Here is a 17,001-nt window from a genome sequence, read left to right as displayed (position 1 = left end):
ACTTAACAACTTACCCACATTTAAAGAAATAGTGCTGCAGCTGCAGGTGTATGGGGCGGGCTCACGAACTGAGCCCTCTCCATACAAGATGGGGGTTTGCTGCATATTACCATATAACACCACTGGTAACCCTCCGGGTGTTAACCATATAAATGCTGCCAGCATTAAATCCTGGCGGTGCATGGGCAGCTGTGAGGTCCTTGTTCAATAAAAAGTGATCAAAAGGCTGACAGTGAGTATGAAAAAGTTATTATCACCAGAAGATGGCAAAATGAAGAATTTTTTTTTTTTGCACAGAAGGTAAATGTAGGAAAACATTATTAAACCTATACAAATTTGGTAGCCTTGTGATCACACCGACACAAAGAAAGTAGTAGAGCACAGTGAAAGCCGTAAAATCCAAGCCCAAAATTAACATTTTTTTTTTGTACAGGTTTTAAGTTTTGTAAATGTATGACATGATAAAACCTATAACATTTAGTATACCGTCCCAAAGAATAAAGTAGACATGTCATTTGGGGTATTTGGGGTGAAAGATGAAAAGTCCAAGTCAACAAGAAAATGGTACAAAATGCTTTTTTCCATCATTTCTTTCTGCTTCCCTATACACGGCATAGAATATTAAATACATTCACTATGAAGTGCAATGTGTTACGCAGAAAACAATCCCTCACACAGCTCTCTACTTGTACAGATAAAAATATAGAGATTTTTGAAGGTGCGGAGTAAGAAATGGAAACGAAAAAACGGAAAAGAGCCTCGGTTTTAAGGGGTTAAAGGGTTAATATTCACTAACTTCTTTATTAAATGGGCCCTGATGATGATGAGCCCTTGAATGTTTTTGGAATGTGGGAGGAAACCGGAGTACCCGGGGAAAACCCACGCAAACACGGGGAGAACATGCAAACTCCATGCAGATGTTGTCCTAGGTAGAATTTAACACCAGGATTCCAATTCTGCAAGGCCACAGTGCTGAGCACCGAGCCACCGTGCTGCCCTATAGATGAGGACAGAGACCGAGCCCGGAATCTGCCTCAAGCTGCAGCAGATAACTAAGATGTCCTGTGAAGTCATCTGACTGCAGAGCGTCACATCCAGTAGGTAAAGACATGTCCGGTAGTAGTCATATCCGGTAGGAGAAAGCCATGTCCAGAGGTGATGGCAGAGACCGAGCCCGGAAACTGCCTCTTCTTGCTGGAGTGAAGGTCATCTGATCTTAAGATGGTGGCCACCATTCTGATGACCTGTAGTAATGTGGTCCATTCAGACCTCACTCTGGAACAGCAATCCACAGAAACAAGAAATATCACTGATTATGGCTGAACATGGAACGGCATAATATCACATATAAGTTACTCACAAAACTGACTCCAAGTAACTGGAGATATATCACCAGTCAATGGATGAGAGAGCTAGTACTTACCTCAGGGTGCACCATGTGTCTAGGTGTCATCGGTGTGACGGCGACTACATGCAAAGAAGCAGCCTTCTCCAATGGCACGGGCAGCCCTGGATAATCCACGCCGGCAGGATGATAACAAGCGGCGGATTCTAGAACCTGTGAGAAGAGAAGATATAATGTAAGTAATGGACGCCATATTACAGGATACTACTGTGCTGTCACTGTAGCAGGACGACAGAGGCATCTTCTCCATACTGGGGCCAGGGGTCACTGTCATTATACATGTGACCGTCCCCATCACTGACAGCAAACATCTGCTCCACATGAAGGAGTCTCACTGATTACTGTCACTCACCTCTGGCTCTGCTTCCTCTCTCTTCTGTATTGTCTTCTTTCTTTTGTGTTCTCAGATTTACTGCAGATTTTCTTCTCTTCTGAGTTGGAAATTCTGATCAGAAAGTATAAAAATGATTACTATATAAATTACAACATTTACAATGTTTATTTCTGTTGTGGAATTATTGAACTGACAATCTATAACCCTGATAATCTGACATTGCATCAGAGAATTAGACTTTATCTTAGAAGATATTGAAGGATAAGGACCACGCCCAGGGCCGCAATCATGTGGGGTTTAGTGGGACTGTGTTCAAGGGCCTCCTCATTTTCCCATCAAAAGGGGAGCCCAAGGGACTCACAGTACCCACTAAAACCCCCATTCCCGGGCCCTATGAAAAAAAATAAAAAATTTATACTCACCTTCCGGCTTCTTCTCCCCGCAGCTCCGTCTTCTGCTCTTCCGGCTTGGGCACATCAGTATGACACGGCGGTGTCACAGCTGCATGATGTCATATTGTATGTTACATGCGGGCCCTAACACTATGACGTCCTGCTGCCACGACACCGCCGCATCATGCTGATGCGCCCGGGCGAGGAGAGCAGAAGACAGAGCCGCAAGGAGAAAACGGAGCCGCAGGGCCAGGGAGAAGAAGCCGGAAGGTTAGTGTAAAGAGGGTGTCTGGCAGGACATTCATTAAAGGGGGCGTCTGGCAGGACAATTCATTAATGGGGAACCTGGCAGGACATTTCATTTAAGGGGGCATCTGGCAGGGCATTTAATTAAAGGGGGCATCTGGCAGGACATTTCATTAAAGGGGGTCATCTGGCAGGACATTTCATTAAAGGGGGCATCTAGGCTGGACATTTCATTAAAGGGGGCATCTACTGTGAACTGGGGTGGCTGATTTTGAACTGGTGGGGATGTCTATATACTGAGTGGGCACGTGCAGGCGCTATCTATATACTGAGTGGGCACGTGCAGGCGCTATCTATATACTGAGTGGGCACGTGCAGGCGCTATCTATATACTGACTGGGCACGTGCAGGCGCTATCTACATACTGAGTGGGCACGTGCAGGCGCTATCTACATACTGAGTGGGCACGTGCAGGGGCTATCTATATACTGAGTGGGCACGTGCAGGCGCTATCTATTTACTGAGTGGGCACGTGCAGGCGCTATCTATATACTGACTTGGCACGTGCAGGCGCTATCTATATACTGAGTGGGCACGTGCAGGGGCTATCTATATACTAATTGGGCATGTGCAGTAGAGTAGGGTCCTGTCTAGCTTGTCATGGCTCAAAAATGTTTTGGTCAAAAAAATTGTGTATAATGTCATGAATCAATGTAGGATTGGACGCCGGTGGGGGGCCCAAAAAATCTTCCATTGAGGGGCCCCAAAATTCCTAGTGGCCCTGACGGCGCCCAATGCACCTTATAGGCTATAATTGGGATTCTGAAAGGGACATATATGTCCATGTGTATGATGGAGATTACACAGAGAACCGGGGGAATATCTGAGCCTCCATCTACACAGTCACATTATACCTTCTACCATCTGCTATATGAAGATGTACATAGACCTGCACTTACCTGACAATGTGGACGAAGATGACAAACTGCTTATGGCACCGAGTCCCTGATTGTCTCCATCAGCTTTTGGAGAAGAAGATTCTTTCTGCCTGTTTTATAGGAAAATGTGGAAATTATATGTAAAAAGAAAATCCAGCTAAGTTTACTGCATTGTCCTGTATATATATCATCCTGGAGGTCCCAGTAATAACCCCACAATCTACTCACATTTCTGAGATTAAGGCATGGTCACCGACATGACCTACAATTTATAAATTTTTATGCTTGGAACTGATTGCATATAAAATAAGGACATGACATACAGTAGTTTGGTCTAGATGAGACGTCTTACTACTTACGATCAAAGCAGCTGTTGTCCATTGGTGATGCAAACCGAGGAACATACTCCGGCTTCTGACTCAGAATGTTCTCAAGATCTAAGTCACTCAGGAATGGATGCATCTTGATCTCAATTGCTCCTACTGGAAAGGGGAGACAAAACAATGATGTAGCCAATGTCAAAATTAGACTCTACTACACTAGAGTGACTGGAAAATCTTAGATATGAAGGGTAAGGACAGTGCCCAATTCACCTTATAGACTATAACCTGGATTCTGAAAGGGACATATATGTCCATGTGTATGATGGAGATTACCGTATTTTTCTGACTATAAGGCGCACCGGATTATAAGACATACCATCAATAAATGCCTGCTAAAACGTCTAGGTTCATATATAAGGTGCACCTGATTATAAGGATGAATTACCAGCAGGTGGTAATTCAAACCTGTGCACAGTTCAAGGAAGCTGTTGTCTGTAAGTGTGGTTCATATATATAAAGCGCACTGGAGTATAAGGCACACTTTTGATTTCCGAGAAAATCAAAGGATTTTTTTATGTGACTTATAGTCCGAAAAATACGGTACACAGAGAACCGGGGGAATATCTGAGCCTCCATCTCTACAGTCACATTATACCTTCTACCATCTGCTATACAAAGATGTACATAGACCTGCACCTACCTGACAATGGGGACGAGGATGACAAACTGCTTATAGCACCGAGTCCCTGATTGTCTCCATCAGCTTTTGGAGAAGAAGATTCTTTCTGTCTGTTTTATAGGAAAATTTTGAAATTATAAGTAAAAAGTAAATCCAGCTAAGTTTACTGCATTGTCCTGTATATATATCATCCTGGAGGTCCCAGTAATAACCCCACAATCTACTCACATTTCTGAGATTTCTTTATCCCCAGGGGAACAACCTGGAGGGGACTTGGGATCCTCATTGTTCACCTTCCTGCTAGATAACTATATAAGCAAAGGGAAAGAGAAGATAGAAGATACATAAATATAGAGTTTTACATTTATAAAGTGCAGATTTTCTGTATTTTATGATTTTGTAGCTGATATAGATTGGTCACTTACAGAAAGCCTTGGAGATGATTCTACCATTTCTGGTTGGTTCTTCTTCTCACTTGCATCTTGCGCATCGTCTGAAGCCATATGGCAGTTGTTATAAGAGCGAGCTACAAGTCCTAAGAATATGGAGATTATTAGTATAAGGCAGTGATGGTGAATCTTTTAGAGACTGAGTGCCCAAATTACAACCAAACCCACTTATTTAATTGCAAAATGGAAACATGGCAATTTAGCAGTAACTTATTGCTCCCTGCTCTGTCACAGCTTTCAATCATATTGGCATCCATAGGACAGCAATACAATAGAAAGAAGCAGTAGAAATTCACAGTATCATTGTAGTCTCCTTCCAGAGTCTCCTGAACAGGAAGAATTGCAGGTCCCAGAGCAGGAGCTCCAATGATAACCCAGCCCTGTCTGCACCTCCTCGCTCTTCCTGTAGTCCCAGGCAGCTAAGGATGTGTCCTTTAAAAAAGCGCTGATCATGGCACATCTTGCGTGGCCAGGGACTGCAAATAGAGGCTATAAGAAGTATCGGGCAAAATCTGTGCTGGTGTGATGTCCTGGGTGCCAATAGAGAGGGCTCTGAGAGCCACCTCTGACACCTGTGCTGTAGGTTTGTTATCACTGGTATAAGGCATGGTCACCGACATGACCTACAATTTTTAAATTGTTATGATTGGGATTGCTTGTCATATAAAATAAGAACATGACATACATTAGTTTGGTCTAGATGAGACGTCTTACTACTTACGATCAAAGCAGCTGTTGTCCATTGGTGATGCAAACTGAGGAACATACTCCGGCTTCTGACAAAACAATGATGTAGCCAATGTCAGAATTAGACTCTACTACACTGGAGGGACTGGGAAATCTTAGATATGAAGGGTAAGGACAGTGCCCAATGCACCTTATAGACTATAACCTGGATTCTGAAAGGGACATATATGTCCATGTGTATGATGGAGATTACACAGAGAACCGGGGGAATATCTGAGCCTCCATCTACACAGTCACATTATACCTTCTACCTTCTGCTATAAGAAGATGTACATAGACCAGCACCTACCTGACACTGGGGACAAGGATGGCAAACTGCTTCTAGCATCGAGTCCCTGATTGTCTCCATCAGCTTTTGGAGAAGAAGATTCTTTCTGCCTGTTTTATAGGAAAATGTAGAAATTATAAGTAAAAAGAAAATCCAGCTAAGTTTACTGCATTGTCCTGCATATATATCATCCTGGAGGTCCCAGTAATAACCCCACAATCTACTCACATTTCTGAGATTTCTTTATCCCCAGGGGAACAACCTGGAGGGGACTTAGGATCCTCATTGTTCACTTTACTGCTAGATAACTATATAAGCAAAGGGAAAGAGAAGATAGAAGATACATAAATATAGAGTTTTTAACTTATAAAGTACAGATTTTATCTATTTTCTGTATTTTATGATTTTGTAGCTGATCAAAATTGGCCACTTACAGAAAGCCTTGGAGATGATTCCACCATTTCTGGTTGGTTCTTTTCCTCACTGTCATCTTCCTCATCGTCTGAAGCCATATGGTGGTGTTTATAAGAGCGAGCTACAAGTCATAAGAATATGGAGATTGTTAGTATACGGCATGGTCACCGTCATGACCAACATTTTATATCTTATCATTATTTGAACTCATATAAATGAAGACAAGACATACAGCAGTTTGGTCTAGATGAGATGTTTTTCTACTTACAGTCAAAGCAGCTGGTGTCCATTGGTGATGCAAGCCGAGGAACATACTCCGGCTTCTGACTCAGAATGTTCTCAAGATCTAAGTCACTCAGGAATGGATGAATCTTGATCTCATTTGCTCCTCCTACAAATGGAAGACAAAGCAATGATGTAGTCAATGTCAGAGATTGATCCATATCTGTACATTGAATTAATGTTAAGTGAGGACGTATTAGATCTGACATGAAGGGAAGTATTAGATCATCATACGCAGTGGATGTCATATTATGGATATTCTCAGTGCTGATCCTCGTGGACACGATCCTTATGTCTGGTCACATAGTGCTGGGTGTAATACGCAGATATTCACATTATTATAAGCTTTACCTGTCCCAAGTCTGTGCGCAGGATTCTTTATCAGTAGATCACTGATGATATCTTGGACATCGGGGGGTGGAGCGTTGTTGTTAAGATCCCAAGTTAAGTCATCTATTTTAAATAAAAGAAAATATTATAAAAAAAATAAAACCTCTGGACTTTAGTATAAAGTAAATCGTTTTGTGCCTTACAATACAGTTGAGGGGGGTGTTGTATAAAATAACCATGAGTGGACTGTTTGGTATTATAAACTAGGGAATATTTTAGGAAACACAAGACTGTTTTAATTTCTGAATTTTTAATGTTGCCATGTGAGATCACTGCAAAGGGGCCCACTGAGGCTTTGTCGTCCAGGGGCCTACTGAAACCTGGAGCTGGCCTTGATCACATGAACCGTCCACATCCTCTAATGATATGTCCCTCCCTCTTACTAAAAATTTTATAACACAATATGGAAGAAATAATGTGGCTAAATACTAATACAAATGAAAATTTTCCAGTTGTAGAAAAAATTGTCTACTTCAATGATTTCCTATTGGGATTCCTACTTTGATATATAGATTGGATAACAAGCAAAATCCGAGAACAAATTACGTTCGTAATCCATGGTTCCACTGTAAACATCCAATCACACATGACAATTACATTTCATTTCACCCTGATTATTACACTCACCATTGACAGTCCTCTTATAAATCTCCTTTACGTTGTTTCCTCTGAATGGTGTATGTCCTACAATAAATTCATGTAGGATGATCCCCAATGACCACCAGTCTACAGGTCGTCCATAGCCTTTCTTCAGGATGACCTCTGGGGCGATGTAAGAAGGGGTGCCACAGACCTGGAAACAACACAAAATAAAGATAAGGAGGAATAGAAATAACAATACAGATGGAGAAATAGATGAGATCTAAACAGTAAAGAAGAAATTAAGCTGTATAAAGTGTAACAGACCTCATGATCGAGGAACTCTCTGGTGATCTCCTCAATGGACGCTTTGTGCTTGTTAGATGCAGGTCTCATAAGGCCAAGCTTTGATACTCCAACATCTGTGACTTTAATGTGTCCAGTGGGTGTTATCAGGAGACTGTGAGAGAAAAGATGGGATTAGATCCAGTTGACAATCCATAGGCTGTATGGTTACAACCTGGAATGTCCTTCCCACTGATTATAGTACAAGGGTCACCTACTTTTCAGGCTTCAGGTCTCTGTGCACCACACCATAGCTATGGAGATATTCCACCCCAAGAACCACTTCAGCAAAGTACATGCGGGCCAAGGTGACAGATAACGGTCTTCTGGTCATTAGAAGACTCCTGCAGTCTCCTCCTACAGCAGAAAGTAGATATTATCATTGAGAGATGTATATAGCGGGGGATCAGACATGTTACACAATAAATAGGCTGAGAAATACATATCACATACAGGGATATATAGAAGATACAACATATGTTGAAACTAAATCTAAGACATATGTCTTACCGCCTACATACTCCATGACCATACACAGATGAAGTTCAGTCGCAAAAGAGCCGGACATGGAGACTACAAAGGGAGAGTTTGCAAATGTTAAGATGTCCCTCTCTAGGTAGGCCCGGGCAAGTCTTCTTGGGTTGAGCTTCTGCCTGTCCATTTTCTTCATAGCATAGATCTTGCGAGTCTCTCTATGGCGCACTAAGTAGACGGCCCTGGGAATAAGGAAAATCCATGGATTACAATGAATTCATATGAACAATCAGAGCACAGAGGCATAAGGAATCCTGGAAAATGTATATTACACCAACATAAAGCTCACCCAAAAGCTCCGCTGCTGATCAGTTTAGCCGTTCGGAAGTCGCTCTTACAAGGCTTTTTCTCCTCTTTCAATGATCTGATCAAACCCTAAAACAAGAATAAGTGATGACAGTGAGACACAGAAGATGTAAGACAATATGAGCTCCAGATGTAGAAACTTGCCCCTTATATATTATGTCACTACTGATTTACACATAAGCAGATATAGAGAAGGTGATAGAAGCCGGAATATATCACTGTATTAGTGGATGATATGGCACATCACACAATGGAGACCTTTATATAAACCCTATAACCAGACCCCTCTATGACACTTACACTGGCAGATGCTGAGGTCTCTGCTTGGTCACATTCTCCATTTTGAGAATTTGGAGGTTCCGTGGTTTCTAGTGATAAAATAATGAAGAAACATAATGTATGAGACTTTATCAATACTACATATATAACATAACAATACAATAAAGTAAATGACAAAGCAGAACTTCTATAAAAGTTGTCAATGTTAATTATATGATCTACCACATATATATAGGCATATGTATAGTAGACCTCTAAGTTTTTTCTATAATTTGAACTACCATGTAAATAGGATATTGGATGAGCGACTTACCTCTAATCAGGTCACTGTTTAGCCCTGGCTGACTACTATCACGGTCAGGGGATGCTGAGGTTGGATTTTGCCCATCTATGGAGTCACCTTCTAGGTTTTCCTAATAATTACAATGTATACAATTAATATGAAGATCTTGTACCTGATGTTCTGATATATGACTGGTAATCTGGAGAAGAACATTATATAAAGACAAATAGCATAGAATATAATGGATCCTTACTTGGTGCTCCAGGTCATGGGCCAGGGGTTCTACTACATCCAGAATTTTTTGGGCCAGTTCTTTAATCAAGGCCAGATCTCCAAAACGGAATCTTTCTTCAGCCTATAAATATCACATTAAAAAGAAAAATCATGTAATAAGAAAATGCACATTGAAGGACATGTTTCAGATTGCAACAATATCTGTTTCTGAACAATATTGCTTCTCAGTATTATAATCTTAAAGAGAACCCGTCATGCAAAATAACCCTCCTAAACTAAATATATTTTCATAAACTGCCATTAGAGAGCATTGCCTCTATCCCTTTATTGTCCCTCTACATGCCTGTAAACCTGATCAATGAGGTCCTAAAGCTGTATGCAAATGACCTGTGAAATGTCCAATGAAGCATTAGCATATTCAAGCTGTCCACTCTATTCATGAGTGGGAGGCACAGCCACACCCCCAGTGCATGACTGACAGCCTGTATAATGATGTGAGCCTGTATAATGATGTGCTTCCTGGTGCTGGTGGCCACGCCACATGGTGCATGTGTGTGTGTGTGTTTAGGAGAGACACAGCAGCTCCAGGCAGCCATGTTACAGCAGAACATGTCAGATTCATGTGTAGCTGATGTCTGGGTCTCTCACCTGTATATTAGGAGGATGCAGCATGTCAGCAGATGACATACACACACTAATGCTTTACTATACATTACACACAGACATGAGCAGGGGGAGGAGAGGGGAGGGGTAACAGGGGTGACATCACTGCCTCTGACCATGTGACCAGCCTCATTTACATGATAAAAAATAGATGATTTTACAATGATTAATGTATGAAATAACTAGATAAAGGCTGGGATGGGATCCTTGTGAGCTGCTCCAACAGGTAGTAGTGACAGGACTAGTGACACAGACCTGATGACAGGTGTTCTTTAATGTAATCGATTTTCTACTTCTATGACTTAATAGGCCGATATCGATAGAAAGTCTTGTGGCTACTGTTAGTTGTTTTGTTACCAGGGTAACGTTTATAGAGTAATGGATAAAGGCTCTTCCCTTTCATCTAAAACTTAGATGCTGCAACAGTGTTTATGGAATTTCCACCTTGTGTTCTGCTGGTTCAAGGTTCAAAATCCAAAATCAAAATGTAATTTTTTATATTCCAAAAAATCAACTTTCTAAAACATTTTACTAGAAGTTACATTTTTGGTGATCAAAATCATCTGTATAAACACATATTAAGTAGAAACATTGTGGTGCAGGCCACCACCAGGGGGAGCTCAGGAGCGCACTGCATACAGATAAGGGAAATTATTTAATATTTTAATACTTTTGATATAGAACAAAAGGAAATCAAAAGTTTACTGTTATTGTTTCATATAAAAGAAAATTATGAAAGGAGAAAGCTCAGATTGGAGGAAGTGATTTAAAAATGTGTGTTTGCTATCTGTAACTACAATAGTATTTAGGTCTAATTAATATGTTTTAGATCAAAATATATTTCTATTATGATCCATTATAGTGTATAAGTTTTGTGCTTAGAGTCTGCTTTTTACCTGTTGTAGTAGCGCCCGGATGTTGCGCTGTAAATCCTCTATATAGTCAGAGGTTATAAGACCTTGTTGGCATTTGGTCTGGCAGTCCTTTACAAGCCCCACTACCAGCCGGTAGGTGAAGCTGATGACGCCATCGGGTAGTGGAAGCACGGTGTCAGGGGAATAGTTGATAAGAATCCCCTGTAGTTGTGCTTCCACCTGAACATTGTCTAGAGCAGGTCCAGACATTGTAGAGCGCGGTCAGTATGTGTCTATCTCTAGAGCCCAACACTGACAACTGAGACCCTGGGCCTGTGACCGCTGCTTTTATAGTGTTGGGTGTGATGATGTCATAATAGCCCATCTGTGATGTCATAATGGAATGGTCATGGTTACCTAGCAACACTTGAGTGGCAGTTAGTGTTGTGATAGGTGTTCAAGTACATTTATATTGAGAACACTCATTAGTATAAAGGCCTAGTCAGTCATGCAAGTAATCTATACTTATTTATACCATGATATATATTTCTTATCAAAGTAAACATTTTTGTTGACAGCTGTGACATTTGTAAGTAATAAAGCTCATATTAAACTCTCCATGTGGGGGAAAAGTATATACAGTATACCCATGGTAATAAACTGGACAAAGGGGCAGAAGTGTTTGTATGGGGGCATCAGGCTTTCTCTACATACACAATGGTTATATAGGAGCTATGATCCAGAGTGTTAAAGCCTGCTTCCCCCCCCCCCATTACATACACATATTGGGGTTTATTTATCATTAGGTTGCTCCTTGGGACAGTTCTTTATCACTTTTTGGAGCTCTGCTGCCCATCAGATTCATTAAAGCAGCCTTGGCCTTTTAATAAATGTTCTTATGCTCTACTTTCTGTCTGGCATTATTTTAAAAAGTCCCCAAAAATTCCAAAAATGCACAGAAAATCGCAGCACATGGACCAGTAAAGTAAAGTTCCAAGTCATGAATCTGGCTTTGCACAGTGTTGCACTAGCAGTAGTTCTATGTTAACGCCAGATTAATGAAGTGTTGGAATTAGCCCTTTGAGACTTTTAGCATTGAAAAGTTCCAAATAAACCTCAATGCAACTTTTTTGAGACTTTTTTAATGTAAAACATCAAGGAAAACCAATGATAAATAACCCCCATTCTTTCTATCCATCCTTCTCTTATGACATCACAGCTTTGGGCTCTTTGAGGGATGAGGCAGTGTTGGATTTTATCACTGATGCCAAAATTTACCAAAATACTCTCATACAGCACCAGAACCAATCACAATACATTAGTATGAAATATATGCAGTGTCCCAAAATTATATATATATACAGTGTTGTATATATACATATAATGGGCCACAATTATAAAGCAGTTTGCGCCAGAATACTAGCGGAGACCGCACATAAATACATAGGCAAACTGGTTGCATATGTATTTATGATGTGTTTCTGCCAGTATAGTGTCATGGCTGCAATATGCACAACGCAATACAATACCGTGCACCTAAGGGGGCGTCCCAGTGCACATTCACACTGCTTGCGACATTTATGTCCTGTATCCGTTAAACTGAGTGCACCAAAAAAAAACTGGTGCATATTAACTACAAACATTGTGGTGCAGGCCACCACCAGGGGGAGCTCAGGAGCGCACTGCATACAGTTAAGGGAAATTATTTCATATTTTAATACTTTTGAAATAGAACAAAAGGAAATCAAAAGTTTACTGTTATTGTTTCATATAAAAGAAAATTCTGAAAAGAGAAAGCTCAGATTGGAGGAAATCATTTCAAATTTAAAAATGTGTGTTTGCTATCTGTAACTACAATAGTATTTAGGTCTAATTAATATGTTTTAGATCAAAAATACATTTCTATTATGATCCATTTTGTGCTTAGAGTCTGCTTTTTACCTGTTGTAGTAGCGCCCGAATGTTGCGCTGTAAATCCTCTATATAGCCAGAGGTTATAAGACCTTGTTGGCATTTGGTCTGGCAGTCCTTTACAAGCCCCACTACCAGCCGGTAGGTGAAGCTGATGACGCCATCGGGTAGTGGAAGCACAGTGTCAGGGAAATAGTTGATAAGAATCCCCTGTAGTTGTGCTTCCACCTGAACATTGTCTAGAGCAGGTCCAGACATTGTAGAGCGCGGTCAGTATGTGTCTATCTCTAGAGCCCAACACTGACAACTGAGACCCTGGGCCTGTGACCGCTGCTTTTATAGTGTTGGGAGTGATGATGTCATAATAGCCCATCTGTGATGTCATAATGGAATGGTCATGGTTACCTAGCAACACTTGAGCGACAGTTAGTGTTGTGATAGGTGTTCAAGTACATTTATATTGAGAATACTCACTAGTATAAAGGCCTAGTCAGTCATGCAAGTAATCTATACTTATTTATACCATGATATATATTTCTTATCAAAGTAAACATTTTTGTTGACAGCTGTGACATTTGTAAGTAATAAAACTCATATTAAACTCTCCATGTGGGGGAAGAGTATATACTGCTTACCCATGGTAATGAACAGGACAAAGGGGCAGAAGTGTTTGTGTGGGGGCACCAGGCTTTCTCTACATACATTTTTTTCAAAGTTCCCAAAAATTCTAAAAATGCACAAAAAAATCGCAGCACATGGTCCAGTAAAGTAAAGTTCCAAGTCATGAATCTGGCTTTGCACGGTGTTGCACTAGCAGTAGTTCTATGTTAACACCAGATTAATGAAGTGTTGGAATTAGCCCTGTGAGACTATTTAGCATTGAAAAGTTCCAAAAAAACCTCAATGCAACTTTTTTGAGACTTTATTAAGGCAAAAATATCAAGGAAAACCAATGATAAATAACCCCCATTCTTTCTATCCATCCTTCTCTTATGACATCACAGCTTGGGGCTCTTTGAGGGATGAGGCAGTGTTGGATTTTATCACTGATGCCAAAATGGACCAAAATACCCTCATACAGCACCAGAACCAATCACAGTACATTAGTATGAAATATATGCAGTGTCCCAAAATTATATATACATACAGGAGGAGATTTATCACAAGTCTTTTAGAGCAGAACTGTTCTACCAATAAGAGCTCAGCTTTCATTTCCTCACAGCTGTTTGTAACATTAAAGCTGAGCTCTGATTGGTTTCTATGGGCAACTAGCACAGTTTTACCTCAGACACTTGATAATAAACATCCCCCTATATTTACAAAGCTATCAATGTAGCTGAATCATTTATAGACATAAAGCTGTTCTCCTTTTTCTCTCACTATGCCAGACACCTGCTCCGTTGCCCCCTAAATCCCTCAGACAATTCCCCATCTGGTCAGTGAGCCCCAAATATTTTTTGTAATTTAATGGGCACATAAGTCTTCAGTATCCACAGGTTTACCTACAACTAATTCTCTACTAATATTCCAGTCCCAGAAAGCCCCTTTAATCTCGTCTGTGTGGGCTGTGACAAGCTGGGGTATGGATGTGCATGTGCTTCCTGTGCATATCATTTGTAGATTCTTATCAGTGAAACCAGAATTTTAGAAGAGGACCTGTTGGCTTCAAGCTATATATGTGCAATGTGCTATAGTGTGTGGGATGTACCCGTCGTAGTTATATGTGTAATGGAGAAGCAGATATAGAGACTTCTTCTTCTAGATAAGGAGAAACAAACACGACCACAGCGCAGCAAAGTGTCTCATCTCTTGACAACATTTTTTCAGAAACCGAAGCGGCTGGAGAATTCATCACCCCCATTACTGCTCAATACTGGATGATGTGTGACAAAAGGTAAGAAAGAACTCTGCTTCATAATTCTTTTTACCTATATAAAAGGTAGATTTGGTATAAAATGTTGTCTTACATCCAAATAACACTTAATATCAGGCTTAACCACAGTTGTTATTCAATACTTAAAGGGATATTCCCACTTCGGCAAATTAATGTTACTGTTTGTATGATGAAAAATAATATACATTTCCAATATACTTTCTGTATCAATTCATCGCGTTTTTCTAGATCTCTGCTTGCTGTCATGTATAAAAAACTTCTATATTTACTTCCAGTGGATAGAAATCTGACCATAGTCACACAGGTGCACGGCTCATTAGTATCATAGAGAGTAATCAGAGCTGTGTGATATAACGAGCCGTGCACCTGTGTGACCGTGGTCAGATTTGTGTCCACTGGAAGCAAACATGGAAGCTTCCTATAGAAGGACAGCAAGCAGAGATCTAGAAAACCGTGGGGAATTTATATAGAAAGTATATTTAAAATGTGTATAACTTTTCTTTATCCAGCAATATCTTATTTGTTGAAATGGGAATAAACCTTTAAGCAAAATACGGCATACAAGCTGGCTCTATAAGAGTAAGGCTCTGTTCACAATTGTAATATGGTTTGCATTTAGAATAGAAGCCCCAGTACTGTGCAGAGTCCACTGTATAGAGGATACAAACAGTGTCCCATTGTCCATTGCCAGGCTTTATGGCTTTGGTTGTTTTAGGAGCTAAATGGCTCATCAATTATGTATTATTATCGTCAGCTTTCTAGTACAGGCAGTCCCGGGTTACATACAAGATAGGGTCTGTAGGTTTGTTCTTAAGTTGAATTTGTATGTAAGTCGGAACTGTATATTTTATCATTGTAACCCCAGCCAGAACTTTTTTGGTCTCTGTGACAATTAGATTTTAAAAATGTTGGGTTGTCGTAAGAACCAGGATTAACAATAAAGCTTCATTACAGACACCTGTGATAACTGTTACAGCTGATTATTGTAGCCTAGGACTAAAGTACAATAAATTACCAATATCCAGAGGTCCGTTTGTAACTATGGGTCGTATGTAAGTCGAGTGTTCTTAAGTAGGGGACCGCCTGTATCTCTTATTGTAATTTCTTGACTCATATTTATACTTTTAGGAAGACCCTGTATTACGTATTGGCACTAGTATCCACCATCTGCCTTGGGACAGGTAACATTATATATTTTCTACCCAATAACTAAAGGAAATCTACCACTTAAATTAACTCCTACAAAGCAGCACCAATGCATTGTAGAGGTTACAAATCTTCATAGCATGATTTAGAGATATCATTCTGCTTGTTCTCTATAAAACTGACTTTTATTTTTATCTCAATGAGACCTCTGGGCTCTGGTGGTGCTTTAAAGAGGTTTGTACAAGTCGTACATTTCTTTCAATAAAAGTTATAAGTGTGATAATGCTGCACAGTTTGATATAAGTACAATATGCTCAGCTCCTCCTGCTCTATAACATGCTGCCTGCTGATAGGAAAATGTACAATCTGTTCCGCTCCTTCTAATCTGTGACATGCTACCTGCAGATAGGACACTATGTACAATCTGTTCAGCTCCTTCTGCTTTATAACATGCTGCCTGCAGATACGACACTATCAGGAGCGTAACTAGGAGAGGAAGGGTCCCATAACATATTCATATATTCAAACTTTTAAACATTCTTACACACATTTATACAAACACAATTATGCAGTGATATATACATTTATACAGTTACACAGATCACTCCTAGTAGCTGCAGACCACATGGGGGAAGTAGGAGTGAGGAATTAGAGATGAGAGATCCCTAGTTCTGTTGTTTTGCTGGGGCCCCCTGACTCTGCGGGCCCCATAGCAGCTGCTATGGCTGCTACCTCTGTAGTTATGTACCTGGACAATATGCAATCTGCTTAGCTCCTTCTGTTCTATAACATGCTGCCTGCTTGTAGAACAATGTACTATTGCTCAGCTCTTCCTGCTCTATAACATGATGCCTGAAGATAAAGCACCATGTATAATCTGCTCAGCTCCCCCTATCCCATAACATAAAGTAAAACGTGCCCCTAAAATATATGGGGGTTCATATAAGTAAGGCATGCCTTTGTATCTTTATTAGATAATGGCACTTCCTGTTCTATAGAGATCACTTCTCAGCAGCAATCATCTTGTTATCAGACAGGATTACAATAACGACAAAGAAAACACAGAATTCAACATTCACTATGGTCCATGTTTGTGATGTAAAGAA

At 40.4% G+C, this 17,001-nt stretch overlaps 1 protein-coding gene and 1 long non-coding RNA gene across 2 annotated transcripts; one reads left to right on the top strand and one right to left on the bottom strand.

The window, feature by feature from the left end:
* Nucleotides 1–3,185: 3,185 nt before the first annotated feature.
* Nucleotides 3,186–11,214, bottom strand: LOC140121118 (microtubule-associated serine/threonine-protein kinase 1-like). The gene is made up of 19 exons (XM_072140786.1): nucleotides 10,987–11,214; nucleotides 9,447–9,548; nucleotides 9,366–9,392; nucleotides 9,224–9,323; nucleotides 8,932–8,999; nucleotides 8,615–8,700; nucleotides 8,302–8,507; nucleotides 8,010–8,148; nucleotides 7,774–7,906; nucleotides 7,495–7,660; nucleotides 6,829–6,930; nucleotides 6,464–6,586; nucleotides 6,216–6,316; nucleotides 4,546–4,625; nucleotides 4,339–4,427; nucleotides 3,675–3,797; nucleotides 3,544–3,577; nucleotides 3,337–3,425; nucleotides 3,186–3,199 (listed from the first exon to the last, which is right to left on the bottom strand). Exons 1-19 carry the CDS (start codon nucleotides 11,212–11,214, stop codon nucleotides 3,186–3,188), a joined length of 2,010 nt encoding a protein of 669 aa, XP_071996887.1.
* A 2,918-nt stretch (nucleotides 11,215–14,132) lies between these two features.
* On the top strand, nucleotides 14,133–15,931 carry LOC140069773 (uncharacterized). Its single transcript, XR_011848856.1, has 3 exons — nucleotides 14,133–14,290; nucleotides 14,683–14,749; nucleotides 15,878–15,931. It is a non-coding gene; the product is annotated as an uncharacterized lncRNA (long non-coding RNA).
* Nucleotides 15,932–17,001: the final 1,070 nt, after the last annotated feature.

This window comes from Engystomops pustulosus, chromosome 1 (assembly GCF_040894005.1).
Source record: "Engystomops pustulosus chromosome 1, aEngPut4.maternal, whole genome shotgun sequence".
Taxonomy (NCBI): domain Eukaryota; kingdom Metazoa; phylum Chordata; class Amphibia; order Anura; family Leptodactylidae; genus Engystomops; species Engystomops pustulosus.
Note: the sequence above shows the minus strand (reverse complement) of the source record. Positions and strands in the feature narration are given on the sequence as shown.

What these genes read in the sequence shown, in the direction of transcription:
- LOC140121118 (XM_072140786.1), bottom strand. Translation starts at nt 11,214, where the DNA reads ATGTCTGGACCTGCTCTAGACAATGTTCAGGTGGAAGCACAACTACAG. An exon ending in GGTCATGGAGTATGTAGGCG is followed by an intron (nt 8,149 to 8,301) that starts GTAAGACATATG and finishes TTTCTGCTGTAG; the next exon opens with GAGGAGACTGCAGGAGTCTT. An exon ending in AGAGACCTGAAGCCTGAAAA is followed by an intron (nt 7,907 to 8,009) that starts GTAGGTGACCCT and finishes TTTCTCTCACAG; the next exon opens with TCTCCTGATAACACCCACTG.